The 22811-nt window shown below is 35.5% G+C and overlaps 1 protein-coding gene across 7 annotated transcripts in view; it reads left to right on the forward strand.

Moving 5' to 3' along the window:
* Pcdh7 (protocadherin 7) overlaps positions 1–22811 on the forward strand; it is a 409627-nt gene that overhangs the window by 333977 nt on the left and 52839 nt on the right. Inside the window, exon 3 of one of the 7 annotated variants that reach the window (XM_050149944.1) lies at positions 6003–6456. The exons of the other annotated variants lie outside the window; for them this stretch is intronic. Coding sequence (XP_050005901.1) covers positions 6003–6112 — 110 coding nt within the window. The 3' untranslated portion in view covers positions 6113–6456. Of the gene's footprint in view, positions 1–6002; positions 6457–22811 lie in introns of those variants that run through there. 7 annotated transcript variants of the gene reach the window in all.

A 22811-nucleotide genomic window follows, 5' to 3' on the forward strand; every position in this document is an offset into this window, starting at 1 on the left:
AACTGCATTCCACACTGGAGGGCGGAATGTCACCATACTCAATACAGTCACCCAGGCTTAGATTTTATTCCGTTGCAAAATCACAACTTCTGCTCACTTTGCCTTTCATAGCTTCTCTCCCCTGGTCTATTGTGAACAAAGAAAACTCTGATTAATTAATATTATTTTGGATTGTAAAGGTCAAATTGACTTTGATTGTCCATATGTCAGTTAAAGATGCTTAATTTAGAAGTTTGTTGAGAAGAAACGTGGCCATGTTCGCTAGCACCACATTGGTGCTTTGGCGGGGGGAGCTGAGACACCCCTATGGCATGCAGTATAAACTTGCTGTGATTTTTTTTTTCAGTGTCAAGGGATGCAAGAGCATCAGAAATGTCGCATGCTTTTGTGCTTTTTCCTTCATCTCGGCAATAGGTATGAGTGTGGCAGTTTCAGTGTTGCGTGCTTAGTTGTGAGTCGTCCTAACATCCAAGAGGCAATCCTTCAGTTCAGAGGAGCGAGTGCCACCCTAATAGCAGTGCTTAGTGGTAAGGCTGTCTGAGAGGCAGAAAAGAGATTTCAAATTAAATGGAATTTAGTGAAAATTGTCTTCACTTTGCAGTTTGGAGTCAGGGTGGCAATTTTCAACTTTCTTTTCCTTCACTTACCTGTTGCTAAGAGATCACATTCAAGGTAAAATTAATGCTTCTGCAATTATAAGGTATGTGACCAGCCATGGAAGAGAAACTGTAGAGTGAAGTATATAGATAAGAACTTAAAAATTAAGAGGCATTAGATAGAAATTGTGTACATACATACATGAACAAGTGATTAGCAAATGTCTCAGAATAAACTAAGACTCTTAAATCTACAAATGTGACTACAGCAATTTATGTTATCTTTTGTGAATTAAGCTTTTTACCTTAAAAATCAGAAAAAAATAGATTGAGATAGAATCGGTAAGCTTTATTTTCTAGTTTGAACATCTATTCTGTCTCTGAAGTCTACTTGAAAGCAGGTCATTTTATTAAAATGTCAAGAAAGTTTTAAACATGCAATACAGTATTTTTGTTAAAAATTACATTTTGTCAACAACAAAAGTAAAACTGAAGGGAACATGTACAGACCAATTAAGTTTTTGATCTATTTTCATGTCACATTTCTTTTTCTTAAGAAACTTCGAGTGTCATAATTGAAGGTGAATATTGCTGCTTTTGTTATCAGAGAAACCCTGCACTAACCATTGACTAACCTATCGCCCATGAACCATACTATTCAATAGATGGCTGATAACAAGTTCTGCTCAGCAGCCACTTGACATGTGTGGTACTGACTGGGCCATCAAAGGCATGGTTCTTCTTTTTTCTTCTGTAATTTGAAGCAGCACATGCAAATAAATAGAAAGAAACTCTCTCTGTGAAATGAAGGCTCCAAGATTGGAGCATAAATGTAATCTACTGTGGTATTTATTTTATAATGAAATGCTGTTGATGCATAGATGAATGTTCCCCTTAGCCACTTGCAGATTCTTTATTTTTTCAAAAGAGGACGGAATATGTTTCCACATAAATACTGAGTCATTCAGAAAAAAAAACATAACCTTATCATCTTTGTGCTCTTGTTTAATAAAGGATTATAGTCAAAGTGAGATTTCAAGTGGGAAAATTAGTTCAGGTGTTAATATCAGCCATTGTCACGTACCAGAGTCACATTCTCAACAATAACAGTATCTCAGACACGTTTTAATGGGCTTTGTTAGCTTGTTCTATTCATAATGGTGGCTTCTTCAAGGTACTTTGACATGAAACTTGACTTTAAATGGGCTTAGAATGTTCTAGTTAAGCCAATAGCACAATACTTAATTGCGCAATACTCTTAATTGCTTAATTGCTCTTTTAATTGCTTAAAAGAGCAATACTCTTTGCTGTATTCATGGTATATCCCAGAACGGTTCAATATCCGCCTCTATTTCCTGAAGCAACAGCAACAACAACAAACAAAATAAGTTTGACCTGTGACTGGTGGTGTAGCTTGGTAGGTCAATGGTAGAGCTCATGCATAACCACGGGTAATGTGTGCAGCAAGGCCCTGGAAAGAATAATGACCTCAGAGGGGCGGGGTAGAGACAGAGACACAGAATGAAATTCCACACATTTTTTAGTTTTTTCCTTAATTCCATTAATTTTATACAGACTACTAAAACTAACATATAAAGGCACTATGATATTCTTAAAATCAAGATTATACAATCCCCAGGAACTGTACATAAATATAGAAAGAAGCAGTAATGAGAATGAATAAGAAAAGTAGAATGCATAGTATGGTCATGAATACAGGTCTGAATTTTCTCATACCAAAGATACTTAATGGAGACCCATGTTCCACAAATATACTCTACATCAAATATATCTAGGGAACATTAAAATAAAAATACTTTGTTTCCTGGTTCTGTCTTTTACAATATTGCTGCTATAAACATAGTTGAGCAAGCATCCTTGTGATATGATTGTGCATCCTTTGAGAGTATGCCTAAAATTGGAATAGCTGGGTCTTGACATAGACTGATTCTTAATTTTCTAAGAAACTGCCATATGGATTTCCAAAGCGGCTCTACAAGTTTGCACTATAGGAGCTCATGGGCACTGGACCAATAGACAGAGAGCCTGCATGGGACCAACTGGACCCACCGCATGAGTGGCTTGGTCTCTTAGTAAGGCTTCCAACAGTGAGAGCAAGACCTCGCCCTGGTGCTTAGCTGGCTCTTGGTAACCTGTTCCCCATGCTCTATTGCCTGACCCTGCCTGGAGGGAAGAGGATGAACTCAGTCCTACCTGACTTTATGAGCTATACTTGGGCAAGCACATGGGAGGCTTGTCCCTCTCTGACTGGAGATGAATGAGGAGTGGATATGGAAGGGGTAGATGGGAAAAGGGAGGGTAAAGGAGGCGAGGAAGAAGGAGAAAATGATTGGTATGTAAAATAAATGAAGAAATGATGTTTAAATAAAATAAAAAAAAATAGCTTAAGGCAAACCTACCCAAAATTCTGTGAATTTAGGCCACTGTTCTCCTTACCATTTTTACCACTTGTCCCAACTCCATTGATTAGATGTAAATCAAAGTTTAGGAGATTCGGTTCCTAAAAATCTTTAAGGTTGATTTCAGTTCAGAGTGCCTATGATTCTCAGTCTAAGTAATAGAAATGACGCCACTAAGAGGAAACATGTCTTTCTGGAATTCAGAAGTCTTTGCATGTTTTAGCTGTTTTCTGGTCTTCGAAAGCAAAATGTAAACCTTTAGATTTCAAAAAAATATTCTTTGAAATTAAAGTAGGATTACATCATTTCTTCTTTTTTTTTTCTTTCCCCAACCCTTCTCAAGTATGCACTTATTCTGAAATAATTAAACTTACACACACACACACACACACACACACACACACACACACACATATACTCTGCCTGACTGGTGTATATGATATTACTTCTTGTAATAATATGATATCAGGTGGTATTAGGGACTACTGCATGGTTAGCACTACTGAGCAGATTGTCAGTAAACATTAGCTGGAAGGACATTTGAAGTGAAAATGAAACCTTATCAAGGCACAAGGAAAGAATATAAACATTAAGAAAGAATGAGTAAGGAGCCAAGAGTATGTAAGGCTTCCATAATATCAATATCTTAGCTCATATTTTTTTCAGTTTTGTGAGTCCTTTTCTTTAACAAAAAACAAAAAGAAATTAACATTCAAATAGTATCCTTGGGGAATGTCGACAAATGGAGTCTGGATCAAATAGAAGATTGGCAACCAAAGGGTATTTTCATTGTTAAAGATGGATTACAAAAAGAAAAAAAAAAAAGGAAGTGACAAAATGCATCCAAGTCTAAAAGGATGAATATATTTTACTTCAAGAATGCACTAAATCCAAAAGCTCTTCCATTTTAGTTAATATTGACTCCCTAGGATATGAATTCAATCCCTGTGCTTTCCTGCAACCTCGGAATGCATGACAAAGAGGCAGGAGGATTGAGTTAAAGACCAATCTAGGATATTTATACCATGATCCTGTTCAGATAAAACACAATTCTTTTATGGAGTTTAGTTTATGTCCATTGTCTGTGACAGCTGATAGTTTAATAAAGTTCTCACTCACTTATTTATAGAGGAACTACAGAGGAAAAAAACAAACACTACAAATGCTATAGTTCTGTCTTATAGGAAAACAAGTTTCTTTTCTCTTTTAAAAGTGGGGAACTCATTTTGATCTTTTTCTTTCTGATGTTAATTAATTCAGAAAAATAAGATAATTAAGGATAGATTTCTTATGCTAGGATCATGGAACATTTTTTTGTATATCTATACCTTCCTCACAAATTTTTGTGAGAACCTAAGATTATTCTAAAAAGAAAATGTGTGATACAAAAAAGAAGAAAAACAGAAAAATAAATTACATACAACCAATAAATTAAGATTCTACAAACATTCCTGCATGGCAAGACTTGCTAACTGAAGGCAACGAGAATGTTTAGGAATTAAATTTGGGATTTTTATTATCTATCTATCTGTGTGATAGTATATATGAGTATGTATAGTATGTATAATATGCATATATTATACACACATATTATTATATCCAAAACATATTCTAGCACAAAGAATTCAAAGAATTCAATCATCAGACATTTTTCTTGTGATGTATATTATTCTGCTTTAAATTTCCTGACTAAAATGTACAGTAGAATTCAATTCTCTTTAATTCTCCAGAAAGGCGACATTATTAAAGAAGTGGAGCCCACCTTGCACATCCTCTTATAATCATGAAGAACTTCCAGGTTGGCAGAAGTTCTCCCTAGTCCGTCCCCATTTGCGTTAGAAAGGAGCCTGTATCCAGTGAACTCCACCTGACATTGCTCTTTGTCACTGTTTCCTTTGCTTCTGAATATTGCTCCAGGGCGAGAGTATAAATAGGATGTACAGAGCCTCGAGCCGCCTCCATGACTCATGTAAGCCATAATTACACTGGCCATGTGTCTATTTCCAGAACAGACTTAAGGCCTATAATTCAGTGTAACATTTGCTTTAAAATATGATTCTGGACACTCTCTCAACTATCGTAGAAATGTTGGATGACAAGAAGGATGATCTTGTGAGATCCCCACAACTTCTTACTACACACATGTATGCCTATGGAGGTACACTCATATATTTTCATAGCTGTTGTGCTTGAGCTAAATGCTAACCTGGTAGCCAATATAAATAAATCATAAGTGCTATGGTTTTCTTCTTGGTGTCTTTATTTTTTAGGAATAAACAATGGTTTTTAAAAAGGGAGTTGACTGCCGTCATAAAATGCTTCCATGCCAATTTAGCATACAAAGCTTTTCCAGATTTGAAACACACCAATTTACAAAGAAACTTGCATTAGTGTGATCTACCCCAGTGTACACTATCCTGACATATGCAAGTAGAATGGGCCTCCTTACATACCATGTTTCTTTGTAAGAAATTAGCAGAAAATGGAGGAAGAGAAGAAAAATGCAGGCCTTTACATATCATGAGAAAATGTTTAAAGAGCAAAAATGACATTATAATGCATTTAAGATGTTATCACAAGATCTTAAATGACACTATGAAAATGTTCATTTTTAGCTCAATGTTTGTAGAGCAATGGTAAAAAAAAAAAGTATTTGCAAGATTTGGATGATGTTGAAGTCTTTCTGTGAGTGAGACATGAAGATTTTTTTTCTTATTAGCCTGTATTTACTTTGCAAGCTTCTTTCCCCTTATTTTTGTCATGGTTGTATTGAACTTAACTTTTCAATATTCAGCAAGAGCTACTTTCAGTGTTGTTTTTCAATACATTAAACATGAAGTATTTTTCTAATATAAATAGTAAGTTACAAATATATAAATTAATATAGAATTATTTTATTTGTTTTCTCTTTGAGCATATAGGTTACAAACTGAATTTATGATTTGATCTTCTTCATAACTGAAATATTGTGTAAAATTTATCACAGGACCAACATTTTGTTTGCACTTTTGGGCTGAGAAGAAGATAAGAGCTTTTGTATTCACACTGAACATGAATGACAGATACAGTCACACCAAGCATCAAAATGGAAAGTAGATTCTAACAAGAGTGAATCTTGTGCTCAAGCAAGGAACTTAGGACCGGGAGGAGTGCACCCATACACTGAGACAAGGGGATGTTCTATCGGGAACTCACCAAGGCCAGCTGGCCTGGGTCTGAAAAAGCCTGGGTCAAACCTGGTCTCGCTGAACATAGCGGACAAGGAGGACTACTGAGACCTCAAGAACAATGGCAAAGGGTTTTTGATTCTACTGGACCTATTGGTTTCGTGGGAGCCTAGGCAGTTTCGTGGATGCTCACCTTACTAGACCTGGATGGAGGTGGGTGGTCCTTGGACTTCCCACAGGGCAGAGAACCCTGATTGCTTTTTGGGCTGACGAGGGAGAGGGACTTGATAGGGGGAGGGGGAGGGAAAGGGGAGGCGGCGGTGGGGAAGAGACAGAAATCTTTAATAAATAAATAAATAAATAAATTAAAAAAAAAAAAGAGTGAATCTTCCATTCTCCTGAAGGCTGCACTGATGCAAACCTACTTCTAAACAAAGAGAGAGAGAGAGAGAGAGAGAGAGAGAGAGAGAGAGAGAGAGAGAGATGCATGTATGATAATAAGTTCCTTAAATCCACCATCACTTTCAACCCTGAATATTCTCAACTGTTTAGGATTTGAGTGACTAATATACTCATCTCACAGTGTGATTTTGGAGAGTTATTTTAATTAGACAAAATTGCCACAGTTGTTTAAATGGACATCTGACAATGAATACCTTTCAAACTGGCTGGCTGATGTTTTTTAGCACCATTGATCCAGTGAAATTCAATAATAAGACTGACTTTTTGTTTAATAGAATTCTTTCTAGTATGTTCCACTCCATTAGCAGGAAGGCGTTTCTACAGCTACCAGTTACATAGAAATCTTCTCAAGGACGGTAGCTAATCAAACACAGATATTTGTGTCTAGATGTTTAATGTTTCTATGTAGTCCTTTGCTCAAGCAAACCTTTCTGTAAATAGATAGGTTATATTAACAAAATGACCACCCTATTAAACTCAACTTGCTTATTTTAACCAGGATTTTTTTAAATCAATGTAGCTTATAGAAACTATTCCCTCTAAAAATGTTGACTACTTTTCATCTTTATTTTTCTATATAACTACTGTAAGAACATACATAAAATACCAAAATATTGTGTAGTTAAAATTAGTTTGTAGAAAATACAACAAGGATTGTTTTCTCTCTGGGCCATTTTATTATAATTCTGAATTATGAAGATGGACAAATATTTGCTATTATTTGTACTTGTCAGTGGAGTGTTTGAGTACAGGAACATTCAGAATTATATCAGGCATGGTTTGTACAGGGCACTCCAAAGAAAGGCTTCTAGCCCTGTTTGGCTGAGACGTAAAATATTGCAGCTGTCTCCAGATGTCTTTTACTTGTGGGGAGAAACTTTATTCTTCCAAGGCAAGAGTGCAGGGCCCTGTCTTGCCATTATTTGCTTTTAGGGACTAACACTGTCAGGTTGATAAATGGGGTTTGACAGAAGCAAAGGTAATTCAAAGCTCATTCATAGGTAACATAGTATTTAATAGATTCTTTTTTAAAAGTGTCTCTTGTGGAGAGAAAACACATAGTATTAATTTACTGTAACGCTTTTATTCTCTCCAAAACCCAAACCCAGTCCTCTCTGTAGGTCTCTGTTTTAGTCATCTGCTCATGCTTACCATGTATGTGTGATTATTTACAAACAAGCTTATTTATTTTTATTCCTATGCAAGAAAATTACTTTTATATTGGAAGCAAGACAATGTGAAAGGAAAGGTGATGGTGTGTTTCATGGGTTAGCATTTTCTGAGCTGAATAATATGTTTTTGACAAGAGCATCCTATCCTAATCATAGTTTGGATCTGCAGAGGAAAGATGATGGTTTTGGTAAGTGCAGGCAAATTGTAGTTCTAGTCTCTTTGCTCTTGAGGTTTGACAAATCAATTCATTACTGATATAAAAAATGGGGTAGGTTTGCAAAGAGAGCTCAATCCATTGTATCTCTCCCACCCACCTTAGTTCATGCAAAGAGTAGTTGCTCAAACTTTTGTTATAATATGTTCCCATCATCCTCCTTGGCATAAACTTTTCACATTTCACTCTCAGATTTTTCCCTATTGTTCATTTAAAAAAAATTGCGGAAATGAAGCATTTAGAAAGATCTCCTTTAATGTCAAAAAGGTTCCATAATTAATAGTAAATACCAGTAATAGGATGTTTGCTTGTTGAGGGTATTCTAGAGAATGCTAACACTTTATTTAGATGTTATTACCTTTAGATTAGCTTATTTAAATAACTATTTTTTTGCTCCTAAACCAGTGTCAGAACTATGACTCACTTTTACTATATTTGTTTTTCTAAGTTTAGAAGTGTAACACACAGTCAGTTTTTCTTTGGAAACAATATTAGAGTAATCAAACACCCCCACATGGATGTATATAGCACACATCTAGGAAACAAAATAAAACAACTAATACAAAACCCAAAAGCATTGTTTTGGTGAATAAAATGTTCCAATTCAATGAAGGGCTTTTCTGAGACTTAACATATAATAGAAATAATATATGAAATTTAGTTTTAAAAATAACAACAAATCTCCTGAGTAAATTGGGAGCATGGGGACCTTAGGAAGGTTTGAAGGGGGGAGGGAAGAGGCAGGGAAGGGAGCAGAGATAGATGTAGAGCTCAATAAAAATCAATTAAAATAAATAAAAATGACAACAGGAGGCAACTGATAATTAAATGTCATAGCATTGCAGGTAAAAAGCCCTGAGATATGCACCCATGTACAGATCTATAGGAGAGTCACTGATACAAAGAAAACCAAATATTGTTATGTTTAACAAACCTGTCATTTCACAGACTCATAAACACACACATATAAATAATTACCCTTTATTATTTATAATAAATAATGAGGGAGACCTGCTCAGTTGTCAAGCACTTGGCGGGGCTATCATTATATTCCTGAATTCAATCTCGAGAACATTAAAAAAATGAATAACGTACAATAAAACTGAAGAATCTCTTCAATATATTACTAATATACTCAGGTATTATACAGAAAGAGAGAAGCATTGATGCTGAAATACTATATATGGAGTGCTGCTGTGTAGTGAGGAGCCAGTACATACTTCAGTAAGAAGAGATGGGTTTGGAGGAAGGGTCAGCATAAAGCTGGCAACAGCATGTGCAAGAACACTGATGCCAGAATTATTTTAAGCAGTGGTTACATCTCAGTTGTATTCCACAGGTGACATTGAGGCAAGACAACCATTATAAGGATGTTAGAAGTGATAGCTACTATCTAATCAGTTATTCAGTCTGTGCACTGAGTCCCTCCTGTGTTGGAAATTGCTCAATGAATAAATACCACTATCAATAGATTCAGAGGAAAAAAATGAACGATAAACACCCATCCAATAGAGGATCATTGTTAATTGGAGCATAGAAGCAAAGGACAAGAAGTTCATTTGGTGCTTAAAGACAGTTACACCTACAGAGGAAAATATACATGGTGACTATTTCTACTCTGGAGAAGTTTTCCTACTCGAAAAAAAAGTTAACAGAGAAGCTGACATTTGGTCTGGCTCTGTAAATGTGAGAGTGTGTGGACAGACTGTGATGAATAATAAAGCAAGTGAGATAAATATTTGTAAGCGCTAGTGAATACAGAGGGTCATGGTTTGTGGAAGCCCTGGAGTGCTGTGCTGGGGAGATTAGGGTTTATGCCATGACATTACACTTCTGAAAATGTTTTAGTGGAGAGATCTTATCCTTCCACTTAAAGAAGAGATCATGTTCTAACTTTAGCACCAGTTCTCCGGCATTGATTTATAGCATACATGGACAGATAAAAAGGTTGTACTCTAGTTAGTACACGGTTATCTAATACCTCTTAAATTATCCTGCTATATTGAATAGCAGAAACTTTATATGATGTCAGTCATTAAGAATGCAAGGCCTGGGAGACCTGCTCAGTTGTCAAGCACTTGCGGGGCTATCATTATATTCCTGAATTCAATCTCGAGAACATTAAAAAAATGAATAATGTACAATAAAACTGAAGAATCTCTTCAATATATTACTAACCCAAATAACTTTCCACAGTTACCTCATTGAATTTGAGCCTTGACGTTAAGGAGAACAGAAAAATTGGACAGATACTGGCCCCTTGGAAGTCACATGCATGTCAGTTGTCAGATAACAGAAACCTGTGGCTGTTCACAAGCCCACTGTTGCTGTTAATACAAAAGAAGTGCATATGACTCACAAAATACAATACTCACTTCTGTGACCTCTGCCAACCTCCACTCATATCAAAATTAAATGTTAATCTATGATATATAATTATCTGCAGGGGTTATTTTACTGCGCTGTACTTACATGCAACATATAACAACTATAAGGTTATTTCACTTTAATTCACAATATTTGTAACTTTTCAGCATAAATGTTAATTTTAGTATATGATCTTCTCAATTTCTTTGTCTTGATTTATGAATATTTCAAGTACCTCCCACCTTCTAACCAACTACATCTCTACATATTCTTAAGACACATTGAGTTGAATCCACAAGGCCATTTACATTCACCTTTACTCGCTGAGGCTCGAATAGCTATTTTGTCTTTTGGATTTATTTATTTATTTATTGTATCCCCAATCTAATCTAATTGTTTTAAATTATCTCCATTCTGTAACCCCCACAGCATGGCCACACTCAACCATATGACCACTTTTACTTGAAATCATTCAAGTGACTTTTTGTTTATGTGTTCATTGAGAGTTTCGTCCTATTTATCATGCACACATGCTACTTTTCAAAATATAAGTGATATAATATAAGAATATGCATAAAAGCAACACTAAGCAGACTCAGCAGGTTGTATTCATATATATTTATATATTTATTCAGGCACAACACACACACATGACAATTAGATTTAAAAGGGCCATCAGTTTAAGTGAAACAGTGCTGGATAGAAAGGGGGGAAATGACTTAGTTATATTTTAATTGAAGTAAAGGGCCATGAGTGCAAGCTACTTGTCCTCTTAGCTCATGACTACTTTTTTGGGCCTAAACCATCAGACATTAATTCAGTTGAATGAATGAATGAAAAGACATCAGTATCACATAATGCTACCATCTTTTTAAGATATTAATGATCTTGACTAACAATTATACTGGATGTAGCTAGAAAGAAAAACTTGTAGCTTCTCCACACTATGAAAATGATGAGATTCTCTGTTTGGTTAAAAAAAAAAATCATCTATTGATGTGATCCTAGTATTGCCCATCTACATTTAAAATCCATATCGGCTGAATGCTGCTCACCATTTTTTCTAGAAAAATAATAGAAATTACAAGACAATGTTAGTGGCCTTTCTGCTCCTCTTAATCCCATGTATAATCACGTGCACCCTTCTCATCAGCAAAGTGCTTATTAAGGCTACTGAGAAAAATTTTGAAAGGGAGCCTGCAATAGAGAGAGTGCATGACCCTGCGAACACCACTCTTTCTTACATACAAAGGCAGATAAATGATGGTTTTGAATGTGTTATATGCATCCCTTTGTAACAATGTGCTTTCTTCAAAAGGCTGTTTGGTTATTCTTTTTTGCTTGTTTTGATTTATTCAGCTCCATTCTATAATCATGAGTATGACCTACACATTTACCTGAAAGTGCTCCTTTTTGCCTGGAATAATACTATTTATAAGAGTATCACAGTGCTGTTTACGTATTATGCATGCAAGATGATGGAAACAGCCAGAGATTAAGAGTGTCTAAGAAGAGATCCTAGAGCTGCTTCTACTGATCAGAATAAGCTTAACATAAGGCAGTGACAAACCCTTTTGGTTCCCTGGAGCCTTAGTTTATACATCTGTAAGATCTTCCATTGAAATATGTACAGCACATAGAAGAATCTAATTCTTTATATCTGGGAGACTTGTATGACTTAAAGTATTCACAGATAATTTAGATAATTGCCTCTGGTTGAGAACCACAGGTCCAGAGTACAAGTCAGAGCAGCATAGGTGGGCAACATGTACTACCTTTTAAGGTTCACTAGCAATGCTCACCTGTAGCAAAAGGCAGTGTCTATTCGATATCAGAATTACTACATCTTATTAAGGTAATTTCTGAGCCCACATTGATTTCAGTGAGGAAGGTGATTTATTAATATATGCTTCTATCTGGAAGATATAGGTTTTTTTGTTTTATATCTAGAATTAATTTGCTCCTTTCTGCCCCCTGCTTTCCTCTCATTTTCCTCCTCTCTTCCTTCCCTTTAGTATTTTGAAGGAAGCTGTGCTTACTATCATACGACAATGCACTTTACCTTATGTTATTTTGAAATATCTTCACAAAATCTCATCATCAAATGTCTTTAGTTTACCTCCATATATTCCATATGCAGAGTTTAAGCATATTTAAGTCCAAAGAGATGTGAAATACTCCAGCAAGTTCTGACAGATTTTGTGGAAACCTGGCAATGTAAGTTACCTCCTAGGACCATCTGTACCTCTTTAGTGTCCTTGAGGGTAAATGATATGCACTTACTATTTGCCATGTATTTTATCTGAATTAAATGTTCGCTGGGCTTGGTGTATTTAATCTGACGTGTGATAGGTACCCTATCAGGACTTGTCTGTGTTGTCACCTTTTCAGATGGTTTACTGTGTGGTATAATGACCAGCAAGTTTATGTTACAAACTCCCTTAGCCCAATTTATATCAAACCAAATTAATTCTACAGTTGGGTTAATGCATTTTAACCTTTTCTGGTAGCTTTATGTACAAACACTATTATTTGATTCATACTTTATCCAGCTGTTCTTTGTGGCCTCCTAGCATGAAAAGAAAAAAAAAAAAACGTTTAAAATTTACTTTTTCATGTCAACGTCTCTTAAAGGAAAAACCTTAATAAATAGTAAATTCTTTTATTTGACTTTCTGGAAATATAAAGAGGCCATTAATACAAAACAGTGGTACTGTCTAAAATATATTGCTTGTACTGAAGCATTTTATGTCACCCTCACAACTAAATCCGAGTTTATGTTCCTCTACTCACAAAGTTGCTACAGAGTTTCTTTTCAAACAGACTGATACTGAGTTTTATTAGTCTCAAGTTCTATATATGCCATATAGACTATACATGCTATATAGTCACAGCGGCAATTGTGCTTTTAAGAATAAAGTTTGAAGGTAGTATTGTTACATAAATCATTTTTTGAAGATAAAGGATACCAGGAGAATTGGCCTTCAGGGTTATTACACATGGGTGGCTAGCTACATAATGCACCACAAAAAGTCATTGAAGTGACAATATTCTTCATATAAATAGAAGAAACAGCTCTAATTCATGACAAAAAAGATTGTTACATCTTTGGATTAGAGTTTCCTAAAGTTTCATGAAATTTTATATTTAGTGGTAAAACAAATCATTGTAAGATTTCCTTTAAAATATAAAAATGTGATGTGTGCATATGCACGTATCAACAAACCTGATATGACAAATATACAAAAATTCAGAGAAGACTAGGCCAGTCTTTACAAAAGTTCTTATATCACGTTTAGAATGAGATGCACTGACCACAGATGCCAGACAGCTGAAAATCATGTAAAATGAAATGCAAATTTTTAAAATTTTAAAATGAAAAATTAAAAGTATCATGGTATCCTGTAAGAGCTCTCCCCACTTCATGTCTATACGAGGCGGTGGAAAGAATTCTGGGATGGTAAAAATCTGCTTCCTGGGTCTGCAGCCTGTGCTCCTTGCTCTATGACCTCTACAGTATATTGAGGAGAGAGAACACAAGTATAGTGAGGGTAATGACACTGCTTGAAGAATTTTATATGTGATTATGCAAGTTAGAACACAGAAGCCTATGGCTAATTTCTGTTTGGAGACCTCGGAAATGAAAGATAAAAGTGTTTTCAATCTGCTTTGAGGGAATGAGTAAAAGGTAGTGAGTGGCTGGTCTGCTTGGGATCGCCTGCACCAGAGGTTGTTTAGTTAAAGATGGCCTAATTGCTTTTGGTCGGTAAAATGTGAGTTTCGCAAAGAAAGGAACTCTCCTATCAATGTTTTAAAATACTTTTACCAGGGGGTACTGGTAGGATTCTGTGCAGTACTTGATTGATGGACTACGGACAGGTGCAGGGACTGAAAGGAAGTAATATGCCAGCCTTGACCTTGAAAATATAGCAGGAAGGGACTGAGAAAAGAAGATTGTGGGTATTGACAAACTAGGATCATGTTTAACTATTTTTCACATCCAGTTAACGCAAAGCCAAGGACCATTAATTTTATTTTAAAACAATTAAATATCTGAGATGCGTTGTATAGAAGCAAATAAATCCAACTTTTATTTGGAAAGTTGAAAATCAAAAACTTGGCAATGAAAATTTTAAGAAGAAAATTGGTAAAAAGGAATGTTTTATGTTAGATTGCAAAAGTTGTTTAAAAGACAGAATGGACAAGAGTTTGGTACAGTATTATGTTCAAGCAATAAACAAATAGAAAATAACAATGTTACAAAATAGAGCTGAATACTACATGTGGGTAATTAATTTTCAAAAGCTTCATTAGAATTCAGCAGGAAGCAGACTGTTGATTGTGGTCAATAAATATTCGGAGATAATTGGGGGTGGAGGGAATAGAACTCTACCTTGCAGATTGAACAAAATAGATTCCAGGGAAACCAAATACCAAATAGTCAAAGCTAGAGATTAAAAAAAAAAAAGATAAGAAAACCACCACAGCAAACATTCTGACCTCAGAGTGAACCACTTCCATCACATACAAATATATTATCAAGGCAAACTATAAAAAAATAATTTAACAAATTGACCGTGTTAACATTAGAAGCATCAATAGAATAGTGAAAGTTTCACAAATTTAATGAGGGGTAAAATGCAGTACAGTGTGAAAAGTACTAAGATGTGTTGACCAACTTTAATTAATAAAACATAGAGCTTGGTATGAGAAAATATCCAAATGATGAGTTAACACATTAAGAGATGAACCCTGCCACTAGTAATTAGGAAATGGGTGATTATAGCAACATGCAAATGCTACTTTACAGCTCCCATATTCTAACAAAGAGTAACACACAGCAACAATGAATGCATGGCAAATATATATTGAAGAAAATGTTAATTTTTGAACAAATACAAAATGGCTTACAGATAGAATACAGTAGTAAAAGTAAATTCACAGTAGAAAATGCTAGCTGGGTCTTGCTTCATAGAACCAACCCTGTTCCCTCTGCCACCTATCCCTCCCTAAGGAGTAAGAGCATTTAACATGTTTCCTTTCGTTACTAAATCCTTCATACCTATTCCCATAAATATACAATTAGACTAAATATTTAAATACATACATACATGCAATTAGGCTAAAATATTTAAATATCCTCGGGCATATACTCAAACTATGATGATAGTGTCTGAGTTTCAGTATGCCGCCTAGTTTTGCTATTTTCTCACCACATATCTGTAGACAACCTTTACTTTGTTTCAAAAGCTAAATCTATTCATAAAACTTGAATTTTACAAATAGCCTTTAGCTTAATATGCTAAAACACCAGGACTTGTCATGTTTGTGATGAAGAGAACATGTAAAAATCCTTGAGCAAATTAATAATGATATTAAGAGGTATGTTGTAGGGAGGCTGCTTGTGTGTTCCCGGCCACCCAGACTCCTAAAATAATCACAGAAACCACATTATTTACTGTTTGGTTAATAGCTTAAGCATATTTCTGGCTATCTTATATCTTAAATTAACCCATTCCTATTAATCTGCATATCACCACGTGGCATTGACAAGTTTCTGGCTGGCAGCTTGTGTCTTTTGGTATATAAGCATTTGGTTTGTTAAAGATTTATTAAAGGACACTGTTTCATAAATAGCTAGCTATTGATAATTAAGACAAGATTTTTCTTTAGAAAAAGTAAAATGCCCCCACTGTATTTATCCTTTCTTTAAAAGAAAACACCTGAAGCTAAATTCATTCACCGCAACGAAACCATAGAAAGCTGAGAAATGAATAAAAAAACTTGACACAAATCTTAAGAAATAGCATCACACTGAACATTATAACTCGTGCAGAATCTGAATTTTATTTTGAGTAAAGAAGAAAAAAAACCTAAGAGAAAATTTGAGTACTAAAGTAACTCACCATGTTGTAGTCTCCCGTTGAGAAAAGGTGCCTTCAAGTTCTCTTTGGAGATATTTTTTCAGTAATAGACTTTTTTTAAAAAAAAATTATACTTTTAATTTTAATTTTATCTTACATACCATCCACAGTTCCCCCTCTACCCTTCCTCCTACCCAACAACTGCCTGCCCCTCAGTCCATCCCCATCCACTTTTCCATATGGCAAGAGCTCCCGTGAGTCAACAAAGTCTAGCATATTAAGTTGCGACAAGACAAAGACCCTCTCCCGTGCACTAAGACTGAGCATGGCATTCCACCATAGGGAATGGACTCCGATAAACTAGCTCATGCACCAGGGACAGATCCTGGTCCTTCTGACAGTGCTCCTCAGATAGACTACCTACACATGGAAGGTCTAGTTCAGTCCCATGGAGGCTCCCCTGCTGTTGGTCTAAACTTCCTGAGTTTCCATGAGCTTGGTTCAGATGTTTCTGTAGATTTGTCCACCACGATCTTGACCTCCCTTGCTCAGATATTCCCACTTCCCTCTCTTGGGGTTCTCAGTGCTCAGTCTGGTGCTTGGTTGTATCTCTGCAGCTGGTTCCATCAGTTGCTGGATGAAGGCTTTAATAGACTTTTCACAACAAAGAAGTATGTAAGAGTTCTGACCAAAGAAACAACACAGAACTAAATATCTTATGTATTTACTTTCTATGTTGCCCACATTTTATTTCTTAGTTTCTATACCCAACACTGAATAACCATTTATTTTGCACATTTTGATTCTAATGATCAGTCATTACATCTCACAAATAGAAGCATAATGAATGCAGTACATTATACACTATTTTCATAATATGACTATTAAATTTCTTTTGCTTGTAGTTTTACTAAGCATCTCAATGACACACCTTTACAATGACAAGTATTTCATATTTCTGCCTCTTTTACTATTGCAGCATTATTATTTTAGGCTCTTTTGTGTGATTTTTGGTCAAGATAGCTGAGATTATGTGAATCTATCCCAAGAACATTATCAAGGTTTGCTTTTTCCCATTACCCAACTTATTTAAAAAAAAAGTCAATACAATGTAATATTCTCTTAGGTAATCTCTTTAATAGAGAACAAACCTAGTTAAAAAGGTTTTGTGGTTTTTTTCTTCTTATTTCAAGTTAAAAACTAATTTTTGGAAGATGGAAAATAGGAAACTTGTTACATAAACCTAAGTAACTAGCTTTGAAACTTCTAGAACTCAGACAGGGAACCAACATGCAGTCAATTTTTTTTCCCCTAGAGAGTCTCAAGCTGTAGGATCTCCACCTTAAGACGAGCATGGGTATGTAGAATGTATTGTACTGAACACAGGCTCAGAAAAGTACAGATTGTGTTGACTTTCCCCATCAATCAAACAGATTTTCTTTTGAATTATATAATTATAAAATAATAACTAGGCATTAGTATTTCCTGTAATACAGAAACTTACTAATATTTATAAGAAAGTAAGCTAATTTTAAAAGTGCTGAAATTTACGGGAAAATGGATGAAACTGGAAATGATTATATTAAGCCGTTAGCTTGGAGTCAAATAATGCATGTGTACTTTTATATGCAGATTATAGGTGTGTGTGTGTGAATGTATGTGCGTGTATGTGTGTACATGTGTGTGTATATATGTATGTGTGTATGTGTGTGTGTATTTGGGGTGGGCACAGGATATGCAATTAGAATGGGGATCTTTAGAAGGGAGAAAAGGTCTTTTATTTTATTAATTAAACATTTATCATTTATTTTATATCCTGACCACAGTTTCCCCTTCCTTCTCACGTCCCATTTCCACCTTCCCATCCTCCAGTCCCCCAGGAAGGGATAATGGGGACACAATGGACGCAATGGTCCCTGGTGGTAAAGTAGCAACAGCATGGGTGCTATACTATGGAGCAGAGTGTGGGAATAATAAAAACAAAGCTTGTGTGATAATTGTGTGAAGCTCAAAACTTTTATGTTTTTTAGAAGATTAACTCTTTCCCCATTAAAACCCTAAAGCTGAAGTAGCCGGACAAATTTTCTGCTAAGAAAGATCCGTTGAAAAGCAAGAAACTGATAATGAAATTTAGAATTATCAGGACTTGATTTTGCTCATTCTTCAGTAACCTATTTAACTGAAATAAATGGTTGATATTGAGAAATGTGCTTCATTACGTACTGTCTTTTACACAGGATATTTTTGAACAGTAAACTGATTATTATAAATTTTACTATTCAAACATCATTCTCTTTTTCAATTTTATTATACACCGCTTGAATGGGACTGTTTTCACAGTTGTGTTCTTGGGCCTGCCTAGTTATGTAGAGCATTTTGTTATCCTTTCAAAATGTGAAAAATCTAACTTCACCTTTGTTTGTTCCTTAGCCAAATTTTTAAAGATTATGTTCTTAATCTTGATAGTCAAAGGAGACATCCTGTGATGCTGCAAATGGTGCAGCAGGATTAAGGGAAGTGAATGCAATATCGCTAAGAGCTCTCCACCCTGTCTTCAATATGCTTCAGTCTCAGTGGTGGTCTGGGAAAGGACAGTATCCACGCCTCTGGCCTCATCAGAGAAGTCAGTAGGGTCAGAGTGTTACAACCTTTAGTTATCTAAGTCAGAGAGAGAATCATTGCTGCAGTCTTTGTTTGTATCAAGTTTTTCTCCAGTTCATTTTGTGATGCTGAAATAATTTAAAACAATTCTAAGCCTTGCAAGCTTTTCTTTGTTTGCTTGTTTTGTTTGTTTGTTTTTTGAGACAGGGTTTCTATGTGTAGCCTTGGATGTCCTGGAACTCACTCTGTAAAACAGGATGACCTCTAACTCATAAAGATCCACCTGCTTTTGCCTGCCAAGAGCTGGGCTTAAAGATGTGTGTCACCACTTCTTGGCTTGCATTCTTTTCTATTAGAAAAATTTTTAAGGAGAAATTAAATAACTTTATATACAGCACCCAGTAATAATTTACTAACCATCATGTGTTCCAGGTTAGTGTTTTTGCTATCCACTACATTTATTGTGTTCAAAAGTGCATATTGTCCAGGAAATCATAGGTAGAAATGTGATGCCCTCTTTGACACAGTTTAGTGATAAAGGCCATGAACCTTTCTGACATGACTGTCTTATGGACGTTTTAAACAGAAACTAAAATGGAAGTCACCATTTGATTTCCCACCACAAACATAAAGGCATATTGCTGGTAAACATTTAAAGATGAAAAACTATATAATAGGTTAACTGATAAGGATAGGAAATTAATTTCACTGCCCTAGTAGACTTAGGTATGAACTTATTTTAAAGCAATTTAAAATACTACTTACTGCGCTTTATTATTGAGAATTTAAAACAGCAGTAGAGGTTGTTTGCATCAGCTTGCCTGACTGCCCAATTGATTAGCAAGGGTTAAACTTGAACCTTAACTTAGCAACTGATAAAAAAAAAAGAAAGATGATCAAACAAAAAATGCACTGTGACACCCTGCACAATTGGCATTCTTTTTAGTTATCTTTCCTCTGCACCCAGAAAAGCCAGGCTTTTGTCTATAAATGACCATGCCTAACCCGCAGATGATAGATTTAGTGTCAAACAGGAAGGTGATCTTAAAAGAATTCCAGGAAGTAACGAACAAAGTTGAAAAAGCAAAATAGAGGATTCGGACAGCTAGGAAGTGTTAGGAAAGCAAGGCTTTAAGTCTGTTAATCCAGCTCACTCAGAGCTTGCTCTGTTTGGAAAGGCAGACACTGTGTTTAGCCATGGAGAAGCTAGTTAGATAACGCACAGAAGCTAGGGAAAATTGAGTCTCTGCTTCTGTGCATTGGCTCCTCTCTTGTTTTATTTCTTGTTTTTCTTTTAATGCCAGACTTGTGTAAAACAAAAATGGGAAATTTGCTCTAATTTAAATTAAAAAAAAGTGTTTTACAAGTCTAATTCTGATATACATTATTTCCAAAGATTTCTTACCTGCAGGTCTCTTTTAAGAAGTCTGGTTATTCAGACTGTGTTTGTGTGTTTCTCGCTGAACAACCATCACCTCATATTGCACACACAGAGATATTATTTAATACATGTCAATGTTCCTTATAGCATTCATTTAGGTTTATATGGTTTAAGATGAGAGATATATTATGTGAAGTGCCCAGAGAAGTAGTAAAGAGAAATTTTTTTTTTGTTCCTTGGAAAAAACGTTGGTATCTGTAGAAGTATTGTATTTTATCTTTCATCTTTAGTATATACATTTATATTTATTCAAGCATATAAACCTATTGTGTTGGGTATCTGTCCTTGTCCTAAAACAGAATCTTACATAACTTATTTGATACCCTTACAGTTCAGGCTACATAAAGATCAGAACGCCAAATGGGTCCACGTGAAAGCACAAGAATAATACATATTTGATCAAGATTTACTTGTACGCTAAGAGATGATTGGCAGAGAACAAGCAATATTAAGCACTCCGCTCTGCTCAGAGGAACTGCACTGAATACATAGCCAAGAATACCATCTGTTGAATATAAAATTCTTGGATCAAGACATTATAGATACATTTCCCCAAACAGCAGGGACAGAAGTCTTTCTGGAAACAAAATCACAACAGGGTTGCAGAAACACCCAGGGAGAGAGAGGCCAATAACTGTTCCCTGCATCGTGGGGAGCAGACTCACTCACTGCTAGTGCCGTGTGTGATTAATTACAAGGCACGATTCACAATGGTGGGAGTAAATAAATGTGTGGCAGGCAGTAACCCTGCTCAAGTAATTTTTAAAGCAGTTTATCAACTACTAGCCATGGGGGTATCAAAATCTTTTCACCTGCTGTGATATCTGAACATTTTTCACTCTCATGCACAGTGCTGCCCGCCACACATCCTAGCTACAGATCACAGAATGATGTCTGTGTGCTGGTCAGTGGGAAGATGCACTTAAAACCACGGACAACTGATTGCATGATAGTATCCCCAAGGAAACACTCAAATACAATCACACCCTTTCATAGTTGCATATTTTTCTTAAAATGATTGTAATATGCGTCCATGCATGTCTGTGATAAGCAGGATCATTTTTAGGGCATTTGTCTAGTATCCAGAGAGAGATGGCTGTTGAAATAGAAACAACCCATGAAAATAAAAAGTGTCAGAGACTGGGGGGTAAGAAAAGTGACAAAGTGGAAAAATTAGAATGGGAATACCTATGTTAATGAAAATACTCAGATTCCCTTAACTGCACCCTTTAGGAAAGTTGAAAACCACTGTGAAGGAGTCAAAAATGCTGATGAGTTCAGAATTTATCATAATTGTCCCCTTTCTGACATTCAGGTTAATTGTATGAGAACATTTTATCTTATTTTTACCCTAAAAATTCTCAGTCCTAGAAATTTGACCATTGGAAAAAGGTAATTGTTGTTAATACACAGTAAGTGCCCATTAACTTGTTCAGGGAAGACTGGATGACCCTGTGACAGAGAAATGCTTCTTTGCACTTAATATGCGTTTACTCATTGCTCTACCAGTTAGAAAGGAGAGAGATACAATTAAAATTCCTAACTGCCTCTTCAAGGAAGTAAAAAAGACAGGAGTCATGTACCAGATTGACTTGAAACTATTCCCAACTACCCTATTTTATATTGAAAGAGCTCAGGTGCCATTTAAATATATCTTTGGGGCCTGTATATTTCCATATGGGGGTTACTTTTTACATGCTTGGATAGGGCAGTGGTTGAGGACACTGCCTTTTTCTGAGTCATTTAGAGAAATATAACCGAGAAACCTCCTGGTCTTGGTAGAAGCAAAGGAATTTGTGAGTTTCTGGTAGCACTTCTGCCAGTGAACTATAAGCAGTCTACCTAGCACAGAGTATCTTTGATGGACAGTTTTGTAAGCCACCACTGCTGGTTCAGTTCTTCCCCTTAATTTTCTCAGGGCTTTTCTCTGTGTCTCACGCACTCCACAGATTGACTTGGCATTCTATTCTTGCTTGCCTTCTTCGGAATCTTGAATTCTTGAAGGTGAGAAACATGGTTTAATTGGTTTTATAACTTAAACTATAGCTAGTAAAAAAATGTGTCAATGGTACCAGTGATAATTACTAAAATTACAGAAAGAAAATTCTCTGAGTGACTTGACTTGAAAAATTATTGCTGACTCCTTTAAAATGAATATTTTATTTTCAAGTATGAAAAAAGGGTGTATCTTCCCTTTGATAATTTTTATATTAATGCCTGTCATCTTTTCAAGGGAATCAACTTACTGAGAGCATTTAAAAATAACTACTCTTAATTCTTTCCACCTACCTTGTAAGTACAATGAAATCTTCCAAAACCTTAAATGTTTTAAATAATAATATAATGCAGATTTTGCAATAATATATGGTTTGATGGTATTGAAGGGTATGTACTATTTAATACTCCAAAATGGTACAATTATCGTTTGTGCCTTTACCTCCGAATATGGTCTCTTCACACTACACTTTAGAACTATTCCAGACATGTTATCTTTTAACTCTGAGTA

This window comes from Alexandromys fortis, unplaced genomic scaffold, assembly GCF_014885135.2.
Source record: "Alexandromys fortis isolate MF-2015 unplaced genomic scaffold, M_Fortis_MF-2015_v1.1 scaffold_0, whole genome shotgun sequence".
Taxonomy (NCBI): Eukaryota; Metazoa; Chordata; class Mammalia; order Rodentia; family Cricetidae; genus Alexandromys; species Alexandromys fortis.